At 40.8% G+C, this 21,172-nt stretch overlaps 1 protein-coding gene across 2 annotated transcripts in view; it reads right to left on the bottom strand.

Annotated features, from left to right (window-relative positions):
* The window catches only part of LOC142319463 (SET domain-containing protein SmydA-8-like), a 53,597-nt gene that overhangs the window by 11,420 nt on the left and 21,005 nt on the right, over positions 1-21,172 (bottom strand). For both annotated transcript variants that reach the window (XM_075356779.1, XM_075356787.1), the window contains exons 4-5: positions 20,088-20,210; positions 1,592-1,762 (exon numbers count right to left, since the gene is read on the bottom strand). In XM_075356779.1, the coding sequence (XP_075212894.1) occupies positions 1,592-1,762; positions 20,088-20,210 (294 nt within the window). The remainder of the gene's footprint in view (positions 1-1,591; positions 1,763-20,087; positions 20,211-21,172) is intronic.

The raw sequence follows: 21,172 nt of genomic DNA, 5'->3' as shown, positions 1-21,172 counted from the left end.
AAAAACAAACATAACCATCTCATTAACTTATTTTCTTTATATGTGTACTTACAAATGTAAGTAAAATGTTTATAATAAATGTTTTTTTTTTTTCTCATAAAGTTTTTTCATTATTGTTTACATGTTAAGTTGAAAGCTAATTTTATAACTCCCTTTTCATATCATTGCCACCCTCAGGTTGAGAAACGCTGGTATATAGTAACCAATTAAACTGTCTCTTATAATTCTGAATAAACAAAACAGTTCTTAGAATAATAATAAAAACTATACTTTGATAACTAAGAAATTCAGAAGTGAACCATAAACAGAGATCTAATGAATTCTTATTTAATTGGCCAGAAATTCAAAATAACCTGAGATTTCATCAAATGATTTTTTAATTTTTTATATTTAAAAAAAAAATGGGACAAAGCTTAGGAAAACTAAAAATTTGGAGTTGCTATAAAAACTTCAAATATTTTCCTAACTTATTGAGCCATCTAATATTGTAGAAACAGATTATGGTTATTTGACCACTATACTCTAAAATTTATGGAGCCTGATCTTATCGACACAATAAATTAGTACACACAAATGAAAGTATTAATCTTTTTACATTTAGTACATGGCTTTTAACCCTAAGTACAACATGATCACTCTGAACACTAATTATTACTTAACAATAATAGTTGTGATATCTGTATGTTGTAATCATTAATTACTGTCATAATTTTTTTTTTTTTATTTATAACCAGATGTATAGAATTAACAATAAAACTAACTTAGGAATCAAAAGAATACTAAATTACTCATAAACAGTCAACTTTACACACTTTTATGAAGTTTTAATAAACCTCTGAAAGAACACAAGTACAGTAATGAATACACCAGAATTAAAACAGAATACTAAATTAATCTTTAAAAATTTATGAAATCTATAAAAACTGTTTAGAGCACAATTAGTAACTAATTTGACTGTAATAAAATCAATTTCCTTATTTTACCCTGTAAATTTTTTTTAATTACACTCAATCCTTTCCTACGGTTCAAGAAAACTAAATTTTACCGCACACTGATGAAAATTAATTTATTAACTGCAAGTAATTAATTTATTTACATCATTTATTTTCACTCATAAATATAATCTTCAAATTAAGTAATGATTCCATTATTAGAGCCAATCATCCAAAGACTTTCATTTCTACAATTTTCACATACTGTAATTAATAATTTTTTTTTTAAATAAGCCAAAAAATTACAAACAGTTATCAACAAGACAATATTTGCATACATGAGGTGAAATAAAATATAGATAATACTTATATATCCCCTATAATCAGCTTAATCCATATACTTTCAGTCTTTTTACAGTCGCCCAATTGCACCTACCCTACTCTTTTTTCTTTTTCTTTTATATGATGAGAATTTTTAGTGTGAAAAATGTCAAGCCTGATCAGAGTTTAAAATTAGATCCTTCTAAGTGATAAACAAAGACACTAATACATTTCCTCAGAAGTCATCATTTATTGATCTATAATGTAATATATCAAAATAATTATTGATCTGATACATTTATTCTGCAGAAAAATAGAAATATTAAAAAGAAGTATACCTGTAATCATTTTGTGGTATTACACTATGAGTTGTATTAGCTACACAGTTATGAGACAGTATTGCCAGCTGTGGGTAAAGGCCACGAATTGGTTTACCATTATCAGTTTTTACTTCAAAACAGTTAGTTTCTAATACACCACACACAAAATGAATTAATTCATCGTTAAACCTGAAAAAATGGAAAATTAAAGTAAATAATCAACTTTTTCATATTATCTACTTTTTAAACATAGTTACTGATATGTAATCTGATAAACATAAAAATATTTTTATTAATAATAAATATTGCCAGAATGTTTCAGTATACAACAGCAGCTAGGTTCAAACACAATACAGTAATATTGTAGTAAGATAAATAAATAAAAAAATCAGCAATGAATTACACAACTATTTCATTTTGTAAAAAAAATTCTGATGAGTAGTAAGTGGTCTAGAGTATTGGAAGTGTCAAGCAGAGGGTTTGCAATTAGAGGAGTATTAAGTTATTTAAGCGACTTTATTGATTAACAAAATATGTTTTGATCATTAAAAACTTGAAATGTCAAAACATTTTTTTTTCATTTTGGGTTTTTTTAGGTTAAGGTTTAGTTCGATGTTCTCTAAATCTAACACCCTGTCTCGTAAAAGGTAAACAAGGATTTAAAAATTTTCAAAAAGCTTTTCTTTGTTTAAGGTCAGGGGTTTATAATTTTGGAAAATTGTAGAATTTTTGATAGTCCCATAATATGAAACACAAAATACCAAAGAATTTAGAAAAAGATATATTAAAACCGAAGGGAGATAGAGCAAAAATACAAAAAAATACATATAATTATAATTTAATTTTAAGAACTGAGGGTTGATTATTTTGAAAAAAAGGTTTTTTGATCTATTTATACAATTTAGGTTTAAAATCTGCCAAAGAAAACCTTTTTCTAAGGTGCCTCTTAAGAAAATCGAAATTGGTTTCTTCACGATATCCCCAATCCCCTAAAAGAAAAAATTAACATGATCAATTAACCACATTTAGAATTTCTTGAGCCAAAATTTGGAGAAAATTGGTTTGATCAATCTGAGATATAAGCCCAAAAGCGTACAACACATATTCCTACATACATACTCATATACATCCTTACATAAATATGCTTTTTTTGTATAGATTAACTAGATCGGCCCTAAAACATAAAATTTGAAATACCAGTACCCTATTTTTGATATGATCATCATACTTTTCCTTTCAGTATAGCTATTCTAGCTATATTCACCAGGAAAGTAATACATACCCAAGAGAACAAGTCAAAAAGTAAAACAAAATTTTTAAAAACCGTTTACTTTTATCTCCACTAAAAAAAATTATGCTTATTTTTCAATATAATCCTCTCTCCTTCTATGCACTTCAGTCTATTTTTCAACAAGCATTTAATTTCCTTCTTGGAGATAAGGATTGGACGAATCAGGATTGGACGACTGATAATCCAGCAGTTTAATAACTGAAATCTTGAAGGCAAAAATTTGTAATTATGATTGTTTGAGGACGATCGTTACCATGAAACAAAATCAAACCTTTTGAAAATTTATACACCTTTCGGACTTGTTTTTTGCCAGCGATTAGGTCATTGCATACCCTTCTAACATATCCAAGAAGTTGATTCCCATTATAGTTTTTCTAGATAAAAAGGCACCTGTAACTCTCTCTAACCTAGTTTCATATTGCACAATAACTTTTGGGCATATTAGCTTTATTAAAGGATAATAGAGATTCAGTAACCTAGATTCTAACAATTGATTTGTTGATGTACTCATCCTGAAACATGAAATATAGTTTCTTCAGTGGAAGAAAACTTGTTTAAAATCTCTCCATCATAATAATAACCTGAATATTTGAAGTAAATTCAAATCATTTAATTTTGTCCTGTGGATAAATTTTATGAAATACCTGAATTTTTAAGCAGTGAACTGTAATAATTTTTTTTGAAGTTTAAACAATTCAATGATTTTTTCAGGCTATGCAAACGACTTGTTTGCACAGCATCAAAGGAAGGTTGTCAAATGTTGATGGTCATTATGGATGTAATTGGTTCAATAGGCTGCCTGTTCCTCTGCCCACAGAAAACCACAATGATATTGCTTAAGTGCTGATTGGTTGCTTCCGGGTTTGGATGGCTGGTCTCCCCCCTCCCCATTCGGTACGTTATGGCTCAAAAATACCTGGGTGTTATCCTTGAGAATTTTTGGTTCAAGGAACATCTGCAGTATGTAGCAAAAAAGGCCACTGATGCTTTTTATAGAATCCGTAGTCATTCATCCCGATTGGGGGTTGAATTACTGTACCATGCGTATCTTTTGCAAATGTGTTGGTAAAGCTATTATGATGTATGCTGCGCTTGTCTGGGCTCACCGCATGACTTTAAGGTATTGCGTGGACATTTGGCTGCGAGCCCAGCGACTCCTCTTGCTGGCTGTAATAGGCGGTTATAGAATAGTCTCGCGGGAGGCAGTCTATGTTATATCCGGAGTCAACCAACTGATATCTTGGCTAATGAGCGGAAGGAACGCTACATTTCCAAGGTAAATAACCTGTTGACGTCAGAACGAAAGCAGGAGATTGAAGATCGGGGCCTTGCGTCTTGGTAGGGTAGATGGGACGAATCCTCCATAGGTCGCTACACGCATGGTATATTTCCTTCAGTGTGATTTAAGTGCGATTGGATGGGTCTCCACCAATCGGTATATCACACAGTTTCTCTCTGGGCATGGTACCTTTCAGGCAAGTTTGGCTAGGTTTCGATTGTCCGAGTCAATGCCCGGATTGTGGGACTGATGATACAGCGGACCTCATCCTCTACTTCTGTTCCTGATACGAGGTCCACCGTTCACGAGCTGTTAGAAAACATTCCTTTCTGGATCTCTGTATTAACTGGATGATCCGTGAGGAATGGTCTATAGCGGCTGGTTTTCTCCGCGCCCTTGCGGCGTGTAGGTCTGCAGAGGGAGTTTAATCGAGGTACCAGATCGTGGAAGGATCCCGGATGTCTAGGGTTCCAGCCTATGCATTGGATTGGTTGGAGGTAGGTACATTGGCACATTGGCATCGTGCCACGATTATATTGGTGTTGTTTGTGATTTGGGGCTCCCGCTGGTGGGGTTGGCCGCGCTGCCGTGGTATGGTAGCCCGTGCGACCGGGGGCGTGGCTTCCTTCCGCCGGTGGTGGTCCTGGTTGTGACTTGGTAATGCCGCGCGAGACTCCATGACGGGACCAGGTGGTGGCGCGGGGTTTATCGCCGGCTCCTGCGCGGCCCGGAATGAGGTTATGTTTCCCTTGTTAGGTGACTTAAATTGGTCAACTTGTCTGGATGTAGGTCTGAATTTCTATGTTGCGTAAAACATTATTTTGATTGGTATGAGTTAACATACCATACGTTACTTTTCATGAGTTAACATACCATACATTATTTTGATGGTTGGTAGCACTGATTTAACTTCCAACTTGTTCGTTTTCTGAGGCATTCACAGTCACGAACGGTGCTGTCAAATCTGGATTAAGCGCGGGGTTTGCGCTTCCGCGGTTACGGTCAGTTAGTTTGAGGGAATCATGTTAGGTTGGATGTGAAGATATCCGTTTGAGGCCTCTGTGAAGGCAAAATTTAATTTTTATTTACTGATGCAAATGTCTGCCGAGGCATTTACATCGGTGGCATCCCGACCGAGACCTGGCTGATGACTGAGATGTAATCAGTTAAAGGGTCTAAAGACAACCTCCGGTAAAGCCCCTTAGGGTTCGGAAGGGAAGGGTAGGATGGCGACCGGTAACATCACAAGGTGTGTGTCTTCCCGTATGGGGTTGGGATGCCTGTTTCTCTGAATTGTTTGTCCCACTAGCAAATAACTGAATGGTGGTTCTTCAGTGAATACATAACAGTATTTATGCCTAGCAAGTGTAACAGACTTAAATTTAACAAGCCACAAAACTCATTGAATCCTTCCTCTGCACCAAATCATAGTGACTAATAAGTTTCATACAGCTATTGATTTTATAACATAACATGCATGTGGTGGTGGTAGAATTTGTGTGTATTGAAAACTTAGTTTTTTTCATGCTGATGTATACTTCGTGTCGGTATTATTATTATTATTTTTATTTATTTATTTTTTTATTTTTTATATTTTTACGGGCATCGACTGCTAAGGTCATTACCTCTCGTCACATTCTTAAAAAGAGATTATAGTATCACCATCAGGATCGTCATATGTAAGGGTGTAAAGAGCCCTTACATTTTATTTGAAAGCACAAACTAAACAAAACATTTAGACATAAAAAATAAACAAACAACACTAATGGGGTGTAAAGGGCCCCAATCTTAAAAGTTTGATAAAATATCACACAGAAATAAATGTATTTACAATAACATTATCTCTTTCTACCTGTCTCGCTTATTTATTTATTTTAGCACCCTCGGGGCGATCACAAGCGCCGTTAAGCAGCATATTAGCCGCCCCAGGATGCCGTGGCAGTTGACTCCCGCCTATAAACAGTCCCGTAGGACGTAACCCATCGGGGTCCTCCCAGCGTCATAAGAGCAATCTGACCACCTGTTCAGGATGCCCCTCAGCGGGGAGGCTGCCCTTCCCAGTCCTGACCTACTGAGCAACAGGCATGCATTGCGCCTATCCATAGCCTCGCGCCCACAGTCCACCCTTGAGGGTCCCCTATGCCATCATTGGACACACCCCGACTCCCTGCTCTTGTATGCAGGCGAGCCAGGACGGCCTAGGCAGAGGGGTTACCTTCCGTCACTATACGTGCCACACTTCGAGACTCCTTATATTTATAAAACTACCCCTTAGAGTTTCTTTATCACAGCTTTAAATATTCACTTTTATAGACTTTTCAGAAGTCCACTGGCGTGTAAATATGCAACTATTTTACTTTCATTTTCATTATCTAAATCAGTAGTAATATCATTTCTTAGCAGGAACCTCTTTTTCAGCTCCTCGTATATGGTACACCCTTCTATTAAATGCTTAATTGTAAGTATTTTATTACAAACACCGCACATTGGTCTCTCTTCGCCGGTTAACAAATATGAATTTGTTAATCGCGTGTGACCGATTCTAAGTCTGGTCACAGCTACTTGTTCTCGGCGAGTCAACTTCACGTCACTTTTCCATTTATATGAAGAAGTTTTCACTGAGTTTAACATCTGCCACTCTTACAGGAAATGCATCCAAAACATCGCTGACTGTTGCCTTTCTGGCAGCTTCGTCTGCGTTTTCATTACCTGTAATACCAGCATGCCCTGGAGTCCATACAAATACGCATCGCTGTCCTCGTTGATTTAGAACGTACAAAATCTACAGGATGTTTGCAATTAGGCCATCCTTATTGTTCTTGTTCCGAATTGCACCAACTGCACTTAAAGAATCGGAACATATTAGCACTCTCTCTTCGCAATAGTGTTCTGTGTAGCGAAGAGCTTAATGTATGGCAGTAAGTTCTGCCGTATAGACACTGGCCATATCTAGCAGTTTCCAAAAGTGGGCTTCTCCATTTACATATATGGAGCATCCAACACCATGTTCGGTTTTAGAACCGTCAGTATAAATTCTAATATGTTCTTCGTAGTTACCGGCGGTTGCTAAAAATTCCTGTTGGATGATCACTGCTGGCTTCTTTTTTATTTCTCCCTCAGAGAGATCCAACCTTGTATTTACCGCTGGCAAGAGCCATTGCAGTATTTCTCTCGTGGAAATTGCTAGTGTCTCTGGAATAGCAATTTCGTATTTTCTTCTTAATTCGTGGTACCTAATTCCGGCTGGTCTGAATAGGTAGCACGATGTTCATATAATGCGGCCATAGGATGATTCGTGAAAAGTTTATTTTTTATATGAGCAGGAAATGCCCATACGTTTGCTGCATATCTTAACAAAAGGATCTCTCTTCTATAATCTAGTGGCATTATTCCGGCTTCGGACATTAGACTAGTCGCCGGACTTGTGCGGAAAGCGCCTGTCGCATATTTTATTCCGCTATTATGAATTATTTCTAACTTTCTCAAATGCGACTTCCTAGCGGATGAATATACAATACATCCGTAGTCTAGTTTCGATTGAACCAATGCCTTACAAAATCTCAATAATATCTCTTTATCTGAGCCCCAATTAATGTTCGATAAACATTTTATAATGTTTAGGGCTTTTTTGCATCTATCACACAAGTCCTGTATATGTAATCCCCACGTAAGGGATTTATCCAATACTAGTCCTAAAAATCTCACATTGTCCTTGTATTGTATTGGATTATTGCCAACTGTCAACGTAGGCCTTTGGTGAGGAATTCTCTTCCTACAGAAGTGTACACAACATGGTTTTTCTGGTGAAAACTGGAATCTATTATTCCTCGCAACTTCGTTTAGAGCGTCAATCGCCCGTTGTAATTTGTATTTCACCATAGCTCTTTTATTGCTGGCATACACAATTGCCAAATCATCAACATAGACGCTTTTGCTGATTTCTACTGGAATGGCTAATATCAATTTATTAATGGCGATGGTAAACAAGGCACCGCTCAGCGGCGAACCTTGTGGTATGCCACTTTCCAACATTCTTTCAGATGAATATTCATTGTTGACACATACTTGGAAAGTACGGTCGTTCATATAGTTGCTGAGTAAAACTGGCAGATTGCCATGAATGCCCCATTCATGTATCTGGAGCATTATTCTATGTCACCAGGTCATATCGAAAGCCTTCTGAAGATCAAAGAAGACTCCGACACAATGTTTCCTTGTAATAAAGCTGTTGTATATAATGTTCTCTAAGTTGATCATTTGATCGGTGGTAGAATGGTATTGCCGAAAACCTGCTTGGTATGGCGATATAAGGTTTTCTTTTTCTAAAATCCAAACGAGTCGATTATTAATCATTTTTTCGAGTATTTTTCCATAGCACACGTCAAAGAAATAAGACGATAGTTATTGGGATCTGTTAAATTTTTATTTTTTTTTGGTACTGGAACAACATGTGCTTTTTTCCACTGCTGCGGGTACATTCCGTCCCGCCATATTTGATTAAATAGTTCTAATAATCTGCGTTTTGCAGTGGTCGTTTTGCAGAGCTGCCTGATCATATTATAATGGATTTCATCCGGACCAGCAGCTGTGTTGCCTGCTTTCTCCAACGCTTTCACGAATTCTTCCATTTTAAATGGTACATTATATGAGTAATTATACTGAGTTCTGAAATTTAGTAGACCTTCAAGTTCTTCTTTTTTCGTCCGAGAATCTTCTTCGTAGTTAGCCGTTTTGCCGGCCTTCTCGAAGTGATTGGACAATAACTCTGCGATTTCGTTTGGAGTGTCCTTAATTTCATCTTCATCTTGAAGGCTATATGGAAGCAAAGTTTTTACGCCCACAAATCGCCTTCACTTTCCTCCAAATGTCTGACGCAGTAGTAGTTCTGTCGATGGATGACACGTATTGCTGCCAGGATCGTTTCTTTGAGTCTATTATGAGACATTTTGTATACGCCCTGTATTTTTTAAAGGCAATAAGATTATTTGTGGTAGGACGTTTCTTAAAGGCGTTATACGCTCTTTTCTTTCTTTTAATAGCTTTACTAATTTCATCGTTCCACCATGGAACGGGTTTTCGTAAGTTTCCCAGATGTTTTGGTAATATATCTCGATGCCGAGTCAAGTATCGCATTTGTTATAGCGTCGACATCATCTTCGATAACTCCAGTTATTTCAGGGAGTATCGTTCTAGCTGTGAAGCTCGTCCAATCTGCCTTACCAAACAACCATCTTTTAGAGATGGGGTATGTTTTTCTTGTAACATCAGTTACAATTTGCACCGGGAAATGATCGCTTCCAAGCAAATCGTCTAAAACATGGAAGGTGTACCTCGGTGCTATCGATCCGCTTATGAGTGCAAGATCTATACTGGACGTTGATCCATCTCTGGCATTGAAAAAGGTTCCAAACCCATCATTTAAGAGAATAAGTTCAGAGTTCATCAGGAACCTTTCCAATTCTCTTCCGCGGGGATCTACTCGATCCGGTCCCCAAAGAGAATTATGAGCATTAAAATCACCCACCAGTAAAATAGGTGGGAGAAGCTCAGAAATTAATCGTGCTATGTATTCGGCATATACTTGCCGAATCAAAATTCGGCAAGTATATGCTGCAAACAGTGACCTGAAGCGGACGCTTCATTCTAATGGCGACGGCTTGCAGGTTTGTATTTAGATCAACAGCTTCGGCGGTAGCTCTGGTCGATGTTAATATGGCTACTCCACCTCTAACTCTCACATTTGGCGGTTGATCTCGCAGAAATATATCGTATCCTCTTAATTTAAAATTTTCATTTCGGCTAAAATGTGTTTGTTGCAAACATACAAATCGGGTCTACATCATGTACCAAGCGTTGGAGCTCATGGATGTTTGAAAAACATGCATTGATGTTCCATAGTACAATCGACTCGCTGATTTTAAATTAAATTATGGACTTGGTTTTCCTTTCAGCCAACCTTTTTTCCTCTTTTTTTCCATACTGCGAAATACTCGCAAAGGACGTCGTCGCCCGTATAGCTTTCGGTTTCCGAAACGGAGACAACCGAAGCCGCCGACAACGACAGACATGGATCGGCGCCGGTTTCAGGCGCCAATTTAGAGACGGCAACCTGGCCGACCCCCGACACGGGGATCGCACCAGTCACCGCCTGTGGAAGGGGGACACTTGCCCCCCTTGTGTGATTTTTTGTGGCCTCTGTGGTTTAGAGGCCACCTCAGTTACAGGAGGCTTGGGAGCCTCTATAACAGTCTCTGTACCAATCACTTTCTTCTTATCATGAAGGATCTCGCTAAGACGGACTTGACATTCTGGTTTGGCGTCCGTTTTCTTCTCTACAGGAGCAGCTTTCATTTTTACAGGGTTATCTTCAGGAGGCTGTATTACTATCTTTGGCTTAACAGCTTCTTTACTACTGAAAGGCTTCATCTTGTTTTCGATGATTCTTTCAATTAAGCCAGCCAAAGTGGGCGCAAGTTTGTTTATGATTTGAGTCTCATCTACAGCAACTGGAGCAGGAGCAGGAACAGCTGCCGCAGCCTGAGCATAAGTTGTTGTTGCTCTAGGCTTGCGGGCGTTAACAAACTTCTTTGCTTCGAAGTAGCTGACCTTTTGCAGGGTTTTTACTTCCTGCACAGCCACTTCGTCTTTGTAGACAGGACAGTTCCTGGATCTACAAGAATGCGTTCCCTTGCAATTGATACATGTAGGAGGCTCTTTACACGGCTCTCCTTCATGCACCTCATCACCGCACACGCATATTTGCGGTCTTTCATATCTAAGAGTAGTGTGGCCAAAGCGTTGGCACTTAAAGCATCTCATTGGCTGCGGGACAAATGCCCGCACATCCTCTAATCGATGAATCCCCGCTCGTACCTTCTCCGGCAAAGTAGGCCGGTTGAAAGTGAGGACATGAGAGGCTGAGGGTAGGACCTCACAGTTCCTTCTCATGTTCAATCGACGACACTCTATTACTCCTTGTGATGACAACTCCTCAACAATTTCTTGCTCCGAGCAATTTAGAAGATCCCGAGAGACGACCACACCCCTTGAGGTGTTGAACGTACCGTGGTAATCGACGTGTACAGCCAATTCTCCAATCTTTTTAAGCCCTAGGATCTTCTGAGACTGAGCATCATTTACAGTCTTAACATGAAGTCCAGTGAATGTTTATCTAATTTCCTTAACAGGGCCTCCAGCGCATTTAGTTATTTCCCGAGCAATGAGAAAAGGACTCACCCTCGAGAAATTTCCATCCTCCTTTGTAATGACCAGATACTTAGGTTTTGGAACATTACTATTCTTGAAGAAAGCTTTTTGCAAGCTTTTTCTAGCCTCAATTTCAATCCTTCTAGATTCTGCACTTTTTCTCCGTTTCGCCTCAGGCGAAACGGCCGGTTCTAAACGAGGGTGTTTACGTGAACCCTCTGCCACGTTTGGTTGTTCAACTTGCATGAACGTTTGATCCCTTCTGTAGTAAGGCTAGCTGCCGGGGTACACCCCCTCCAGGGCTACCAACCCTGGAGGTCCGTTCCGGTACTCCGGTGGAACCGGCATATGTCTTGCAGAGAGCGGATGCGCAGTCTCTGCATTGACTCCAGGTCCTTACACACCGAGGTTTTCAGGGCTCCCATGCGCCGAAAAACATGGGCACCTTAACTACATGCTTGCCATCGCTGGGGGCATGTGAACAGCAAAAGGCCTCCGTTACACCTGCAAATAAATTCGACCGTGACCGCCACATCGCCAACTCTAAAGGTGGTATCAATCCATGCCCTTATCGTTAAAAATTTCGTACCAGCAGGTGGCTGCGAAATCCAATCTTTAAGTTCGGCATGTAGATGTAATTCGGCCAAAAATTAACATGTCTGAGAACAACACTCGGAACCCCGTTAGCCAGCTGCATGTATTGTCCGTGAGTACAGCTGTTGCCGCCCTGGACGTGGAACGTAGATGTGTTCGGGACGTGGGAATTATCTACCTCAGGGCATTTATTATTATTATTTTTTGAGGTTTTTAGGGGCATCGACTACTTAGGTTATTAGCCCCGTCACACTTCAAAAAAAAATTAGAAAAAAGGTTACGACATCAAATTCTAATACAACTTTCGAATCCAAAGTTACGAGTCGTAACTGTTGCGTTCACGCGTTGCGTCCGGTGACAAGTGTAACACATAAGTCAAAATGTATTGTGCTGGGTGGGCGGAGATCACAGTGTCAGGCTGTCAGAATTCTAGCAATTTATGACCTTGGCAAATTCCCAGAATGCATTAAACTATTGCTAGAAAGTTTTGTCTTCTACAGTCGCTTCAAAGTCCATGGTACACGGAATTCCACCCCCGACATTGCGAGCGATCAACGATCGACCAAAATTAGCCTCGCGATCGACCGGTCGATCGCGATCTACTTGTTGGCCACCCCTGCTTTAGGCCATCCTTTCTTGCACCGTTTTTCCATTCTTCGAACGGCCTCAACTTCTGATGAGAGTGTGTCTGAGGCCTCGGACATGGCATCTTCTTCTCTTTCTGATGCCAATGACGTTCGCCGGCTTACATCAGGTGATGTAAGCTTCGATGGTGCAGTTAGCATCGTTGCAATTGAATCTAAACTCGCAAGCGATGCAATTTCGGCAGCTGATGAACTGTATTCAATCTCTAAGGCTGCGTTTGGGCCGGCTGATATAGATGCTCTCGCCGCGGCTGCTCTCTGAGCTTTTGGAGGCTCTATGCATATAGTTTTATTATCGTCTGTGTCTGGTGCTTTCTCAATAATGACTTGCACCTCAATTTCGGTAGACCCAGACTTTTCCTGTACTTTTGGCACAATTTCCTTAGCTTTCTTGTTAGAAGAAGGAGTGATTTCTTACCTTTTCCGAGTAGATCAAGATTTTTACTCATTACGTCAATTGGTGGCCTTATAATCGCAGGTTTGGTACGTGTCGTCAACGACATCAGACCGGGAACGAGCCTTCTCATGTTTACTTTGTTCTGTCCGATGAGTCGACTCAATCTTTGAATCAATGATTCTTACTATCATTGTCGAAAAACTTGGGCCCATCGTATTAAGCAACTGCTCCACATTAATTTTAGATGTGGAAGGAGCAGCCGCTGCTTCTGCATATGTAGTCGATGGTCGAGGTGATCGTGAGTTGACAATTTTCTTCTCTTCAGGGTAACTAACTATTTGAAGCGTTTTAACTTCCTGAATAGCCGTTTCCAATTTATATATAGGGCAGTTTCTTGAACGACAGTTGTCTCTTTACAGTGCATTGCAGTACTGTACATTGCAGTTAATGCAAATTGGAGGGTCTTTACATGTATCACCCTCATGTGTTTTCACATATGCATACTTCCTGCGCTTCACATCTAGCTGCAGTGTGTCCGAAACGTTGATACTTAAAACAACTCATCGGCTGCGGAATGAATGCCCGTACATCAAGCCGATGGATGCCAGCTCGTACCTTTTCAAGAAGATTCGGCCTATTGAATGTCAAAACATGCATGGCGAAGGAAGAATCTCACCATTTCTTCTCATAGTAAGTCAGCGACAATGTGTCACTCCCTGACTAGACATTTCTTGTACAATTTCTTCTTCTGAACAGTTTAGATGATCACGGCAAACAACAACTAAATTCTCTGGATGTGTTAAGGGTGCTATGAGGTTGGACAGAAACCGCAAATTTACTGATCTTCTTCAATGCCTGAACTTTCTGGCTTTACATGTCGTTGATAGTTTTGACATGCAATCCATTAAAAGTCTTCCGGATTACCTTGACAGGACCACCAGCACAATTAGCAATCTCTCTAGCTATTAAGAACGGACTAACTTTTTTGGAAGTTACCATTCTCTTTCGTAATGACCAAAAATCTTGGTTTGGGAACATTATTCCCAAACAAAGCTCTTCTTAAATCTCTACTGATTTTATCACCATCTTTTCTAATCTTATCAGACTCCTTACTTTTTTCCTCTTGGCTTGTGGTGAATCGGAGGTTTCTAAACGAGGGTGTTTACGTGCACCCTCTGCCACGAATGGTTGTTCAAGTGTAATCATTTGAAATTATCCCTTCTGCAGCAAGGCTAGCCGCCGGGGGTACACCCCCACTCCAGGGCTACTAACCTTGGAGGTCCGATCCGGTACTCCGGTGGAACCAGCATATGTTCTGACAGAAAGCGGATGCGCAATCTCTGCACTGAATCCAGCTCCTACTCACAAAAGCTTTTAGAGCTCCCATGCACCGGCATACATGGGCACCATTGCTACATGCTTGCCATCGCAGAGGGCATGTGGACAACGGAAGGGTCTCTGTTACACCTGCAATAACATTGACCCTGGCCGCCACATCGCCAGCTCTAAAATTGGTATGATTCCATTTCCAAATCGTTTGTTTGTCCATATCCTGCAGGTGGCCGAAAAATCCAATCCGTCTGGTGACCTGAAGATGGAAACAGGTAAAAAAAAAGTAATATATCCGAGGAATTTACTCGGAGCCCCGTTAGCCAGCTATATGTATTGTACATAAGTACAGCTGTTGCCGCCCTGGACGTGGAACGTAGATGTTGTGTTCCGGACGTGACGATTAACTACTTCAGGGCATTATTATTATTATTATTTTTTTCTTTCCGTAGGGGAGGAAAAAGCTCTGCCAGCACCGTCGGGCCCGCCCTGACGGCAGTACGGGGGTCACCCGCTAAAAAACCTCCCCTCCTACCATGCAGGGGCCGGATCTAAGCCATATGGTATGTACGGTCCCTGCATGATCACCCAGGCACTCTACTATCCGAATCCGTGTGCCCGGAAGGCATCCCCAGGGGGCGATCGACGAGCGACGACTCCGAGGAGCCCCCGCCGCCCACCCCCAGAAGCTGGCCTCCCTTGATCACACGTCATCGAACTCCAAGTCTCCATAGATTCGCATCTACTAAGCCTGCCATCGCCTCTCTTCATTGGCATTCTCTTGTATCATTTATGTGATCGTAGCCGAGACACACTACCACTTGTTGCTATTGCTGAGCATTACCTCGATTATATTGTTGGCCCCCTCCACACCCTGATCCTAGAGCACTACGAGGAAGTTGCGCCATCTAGGGCAAAAAAAACACTACATGCTCTGCTGTATCCAGTCCGCCGCAATCGTGACAGCGAGTTGTATGGCATCTGCCCATCCTGTTTCGGTAGTCCCGAAAACATCCATGTCCAGACGGGAACTGGGTGAAGGCGCTTAGCAACATGATAAGAAATATGGACGGTCTTCAGACGGGTAAGAGGAAACTGTTGGCCAGTGTGTACTCTTCGGTGGTGTTATATGGAGTTCCTGTATGGCTGGAGGCGTTGTCGAGAGCCAGGAACGTGAGGCGTTTGGTTATGCAACAACATAGGCTAAACATACGTGTCATCGCAGGGTATCGTACGATCAGCGCCGAGGCGGTTTCGGTTATAGCCGGAGTACCGCCCATAGACTTACAAGCGCAAATGAGAGCTTCAATAGTAAATGGAGGGGACAGAAAGGAGGCAATTGACGGTCTCTACATGACTTGGCGTGACAGATGGCGAGATTCGGACAAAGGAAGGTGAACCTATTGGCTCATAAGAGAAGTCAGGGACTGGGTGGAACGAAAGCATGGTAACACAATTATTATAATTTTTTTTTTTTTTTTTTTTTTTTGAGGTTTTTAGGGGCATCGACTACTTTGGTCATTAGCCCCATCGCACTTCAAAAAAAATAAAAAAAAGGTTCAATTATTCACATTTCTATGAATCAAAACTGTTCAAAAATTTACGTTCTTCTAACTTCGAATCCAGAATATTACTTTCTAGGCTTTCCTTTCGGCCATCCTTTCTTGCACCGTTTCTCCATTCTTCTGACGGCCTCAACCTCTGATGACAGCGTATCTGAGGCCTCAGACATGGCATCGTCTTCCTCTCTTTCGGATGCCAGTGACGTTCTGCGGCTGACGTCAGTTGATGAAAGTTTCATCGGTGCTGTTAGCATCTTTGCTAGGGAATCTAAACTAATAAGCGATGCAGTCTCCGCGGCGGATGAGCTGCAGTATCTCTACTGCAGTACTGGGTCCAGCTGAAATAGATGCTCTCACCGAAGCTGATCTTTGCGCTTTTGGAGGCTCTATTGGTACAGGTTTTTTATTCTCTACGTCTGGTGGTTTCTCAATAATAACTTGCACCTCCATTTCCGTAGATTCAGATTTTCTTGTCACAATTTCTTTAAGCTTGTGACTAGACGACGGAGTGATCCGTTTCTCTTTGCTAGATAAGTCAAGATTTTTTATTCTTACTTCAGTTGGTGGCTTAATAATCGCAGGTTTAGCTGGTGATTTAAACTGTGCTGGTGCGTCTCTGATGTCAACGGCGTCAGTCCGGGGATGAGCCTTCTCATCTTTAATTTGCTTTCTCTGATGAGTCGACTCAATCTTTGAATCAATGATTCTTTCAATCATTGTCGCAAGACTTGGTGCCATCGTGTTAAGCAACTGCTCCACATTAATTTTAGATGTGGAAGGGGCAGCCGCTGCTTCTGCGTAAGAAGTCGATGGTCGTGGTGTACGTTGATTAACAATCTTCTTCGCTTCAGGATAACTGACCTCCTGAAGCGTTTTAACTTCCTGAATCGCAGTTTCTAATTTATATGTAGGGCAGTTTCTTGAACGACAATTGTGATGCCCTTTACAGTTAACGCAAGTTGGAGGGTCTTTACATGGGTCCTCCTTGTGTTTTCTCTCCACATATGCATATTTCCTGCGCTTCACATCTAGCTGCTGTGTGTCCGAATCGTTGACACTTAAAACATGTCATCGGCTGCGGAATAAATGCTCGTACATCAAGCCGATGGATGCCAGCTCGTACCTTTTCAGGAAGATTCGGCCTATTAAATGTTAAAACATGCGAGGCCGAAGGAACAACTTCACCATTTCTTCGCATGGTTAGTCTGCGACAATGAGTCACTCCCTGACTCGACATTTCTTGTACAATTTCTTCTTCTGTACAATTAAGAAGATCGCGACAAACAACAACTCCTCTGGATTAGTTCAGTGTGCTATGCGGTTGAACAGAAACCGAAAATTCACCGATCTTCTTCAACGCCTGGACTTTCTGGCTTTGCACGTCGTTGATAGTTTCGACGTGCAATCCATTAAAAGTCTTTCGAATTTCTTTAACGGGACCACCAGCACAATTTGTAATTTCTCTTGCGATTAAGAATGGGCTAACTTTTTGGAAGTTTCCATTCTCCTTTGTAATAATTAAAAATCTTGGCTTAGGTACACTATAGCAAAATAAGCTTTTACGTAAGTCTTTACTGATTCTATCAGCATCTTTCTTGATTTTGTCACATTCTTTGCTCTTTTTCCTCTTCGCTTGTGGCGAGTCGGAGGATTCTAAACGAGGGTGTTTACGTGCACCCTCTGCCACGTTTGATTGTTCAATATTCATGAACGGTTGATCCCTTCTGTAGCAAGGCTAGCCGCCGGGGTACACCCCCACTGCAGGGCTACTAACCTTGGAGGTCCGATCCGGTACTCCGGTGGAACCGGCATATGTCCTGGCAGAGAGGGGATGCGCAGTCTCTGCACTGACTCCAGGCTCCTACTCACCGAAGCTTTCAGAGCTCCCATGCACCGACATACATGGGCACCATTGTGCACCGACATACATGGGCACCATTGCTACATGCTTGCCATCGCAGGGGCATGTGGATAACGGAAGGGTCTCCGTTACACCTGCAATAACATTGACCCTGGCCGCCACATCGCCAGCTCTAAGAGTGGTATGAGTTCATTTCCAAAATCGTTTATTATTCCATTTCCTGCAGGTAGCCGAAAAATCCAGTCCGTTTAGTGACCTGAAGTTGGAAACAGGTCAAACTTAAAAAAGCATAACCGAGGAATTTACTCGGAACCCCGTTAGTCAGCTATATGTAATGTACGTAAGTACAGCTGTTGCCGCCCTGGACGTGGAACATAGATGTTGTGTTCCGGACGTGGGGATTATCTACCTCAGGGCATTATTATTATTATTATTCAGTCTCATTTACGAGACCTCAGCAGGCTGTCGTAGGACTACGATCACGTCAGGGGCGGCGCAGGGGTCGATTCTTGGCCGCGACCTTTGGAACGCCATCTAAGATGGTTGCTGAGGCTGGAGATACCTGAACAATCTGCCTTGGTTGGGTACGCTGATGACGTTGCGCTAGTTGTCGCAGACCGCGACGTGGAGCGCGCCCAACTGAGGCTCAGTCGAGCCATGCACAGAGTCGGTGCCTGGCTGGGCGACCAAGGATTGTCTCTAGCCCTCAGCAAAACGGAGATCGTAGTTCTGACGAAGAAACGTATCGACACCCTTCTCTCCCTGCGGGTCGGGGTAGAGGTTGTCGAGACCAAGCCGGCCGCAAAGTACCTCGGTATGATGATTGACCGGAAACTCAGCTTTGCTGAACAGCTTCGTACAGCCGCCGACAAAGCTGCGGGAGCCGTAACTGCTCTCAGCCGGCTTATGGCGAATGTCGGCGGACCGAAGGCCAGCAGACGGCGATTGCTGATGCCCACGGTGCATTCCATCCTGTTATACGGGTCGGAAGTGTGGGCCCAGGCATTAAGAGTTGCGAGAAGCCGGAAGCGGTTCGCGCAGGTGCAACACACCGCAACCTTACGAGTCACTTCCGCATATCGGACGGTCTCCGAGCCTGCAGTACTTGTGGTCGCCGGCGTCATACCCATTGCTACTTTAGCAAGGGAGCACCAGGTGATCTACAGGAGGCGACGGGCAGGCAAAGACCGGGTGACTATTGCCAACGAGGAACGCACTCACATGTTCCTCGCATGGCAAGAGACCTGGGACCACGAGACCAGAAGACAATGGACCGCAAGGCTTATTCCTCTGGTCAGACCGTGGACGGAGTGCCAGCATGGAGAGGTGGAGTACTACATGACCCAATTTTTAACGGGTCACGGGTACTTCTGCACTTACCTCCATGTCATAGGGAAAGCGCCATCCCCCGACTGCCTGTATTGCCCCGGTGTACGGGACGAAGCTGAGCACACCTTCTTCAAATGTGCTCGGTGGGCGGAAGATCGAGGGATACTAGAGGCGGATCTCGGGGCACTGAGTCCCCCACAACGTGGTTGCGATGATGCTCCGTGACCTGAGCAGCTGTTAAAGTGTAGCCAGATACGTCGGCAATCTTCTCAGGGCCAAAAAGGTTTATCTGGATAGTCCTGAAAATTAGATAGCACCTAATAGGATAGGCTAGAATAGGAGGACTCGACCGGAAGTAATGTGTTAAACGGTTCCGGGTCGAGTCCTGGTAGAAAGGGGGATGGTTTTAGTCGGTAGTCTGCTGATAGTGATTGGATAATACCATCAGCGGGAGCCCGACACTCCGTGCGTAAATGCATTTCCACCTCCCACTACAAAAAAATAAAATTATTATTATTATATACTTTATATTCGTTAATTATTCTTGTTTTGATCTGAATGAATTTGCTGCAGCTAAAGAGAAATAAAATATTCTGCCTTTATCATTTTTACTTACACGTTTGCCTAAAATTAATAACATTGATGAATCATAAATGATATTATTACCCTAAATAAAAATTGTCAATATATTATTAAATAAATTTAAAATTAAAGGCTTCTTTCGAATGAACTGGATTTCTCATCTTGGGCTCCCAAATATAAGGTGGTATAAGTAAAGTGAGGGAAAAATGAAGTATGACTGGAGGGATTGGTTTTAATCTATATTTATAAAAGTAGATAATTACTGATATATATTGTCATTATATTATATAATTATATATATAATTACCTGTCATTCAATTTGCATTTTTTCAGTTTGCAAGGTGAGAAATCCAGTTCAGCAGAAAGAAGCTTTTAACTTTAAATTTAATATTATATTAACAATTTTTATTTTAGGGTAATAATACCTGTCAGATATTTACCTGTCATTCAGTTTGCATTTTTTCAACAGAAAATCAACAATATTTACTTGTTCAGTATTCCATTCTTGTTCAGCTTTCCTTTCTTTACAATGAGATTCCATTGGACCAACTTCACGTTCCCACCTAAAACATCAACACTGAGTTAAGAGTTAAATTATTTCTAAGACCACTCCAAATGCATAGGTCTATTGCAAGTATAACCATATTATATTACTGGAAAGGAATATTTGAATCAGTTAAAATATTTTATCAAGATAAAAACAATTGTAAACTAATATTATTGATATTAGCATTCTCAAATATTAAAAAAAACGGTTTATAGTCTAATAATAAAGCACTATGATGCAAATAATGGTTTACAGGGAAAATCAATATATTTTTAGAAATGTAAAATCTGCAAAGACTACAATAATCCAATCTTCTGTTAAAGCAGTATAATTCAGAAAGAGATGGATAACATAATAATCCAGGGGATTTTGCAGTTAGGAGCATCAAACATAGAATACTTAATGCAATTTTGGAGCATTTCTTGTTTTTAAAATGTCTACACGAGTATACATTTAGGATTTAGACAAATAGTTCATAAAAATATAATTCCTATGCAGATGATGTAACAGAGTATTTTCTATTTTAAATTAAATGAACTTACTAAATAATTTTATATGTTAACAAAATTTTTACTGTAAATTTCACCACAAGGAATAAAAAATGAAGATACTTGCCAGTATATCTCTATTGATATTATTGTGAAATTGTACCCTCAAAAGCAGCTATTAAATTTCTTAAGAATGGAAATGAATAGTAAACATTAAATCATTATTTTTCTCAAGCATATTTTCAGAAGCACAGACTATCAAAAAGTATGTTTATTATTAAAAAAACAAAACTTGCAATTAAAAGTCTTCAAAGATAGTACTTTGAAGTTGTTAATAGTTGAAAATTTTTTTTTTAAATATGAGAGACGAGGTATGATCATCTACTGGTGTTTGTCGAATAACACTACGAACCAGGCAAAATACATTAGAAGTAGTAAAGTTTGAATGCTTAGAAGTAGACATAATTCACTTTCTTTTTTAGTCATGGAT

This window comes from Lycorma delicatula, chromosome 1 (assembly GCF_047948215.1).
Source record: "Lycorma delicatula isolate Av1 chromosome 1, ASM4794821v1, whole genome shotgun sequence".
Taxonomy (NCBI): Eukaryota; Metazoa; Arthropoda; class Insecta; order Hemiptera; family Fulgoridae; genus Lycorma; species Lycorma delicatula.
This window is presented reverse-complemented; position numbering and strand designations above follow the sequence as displayed.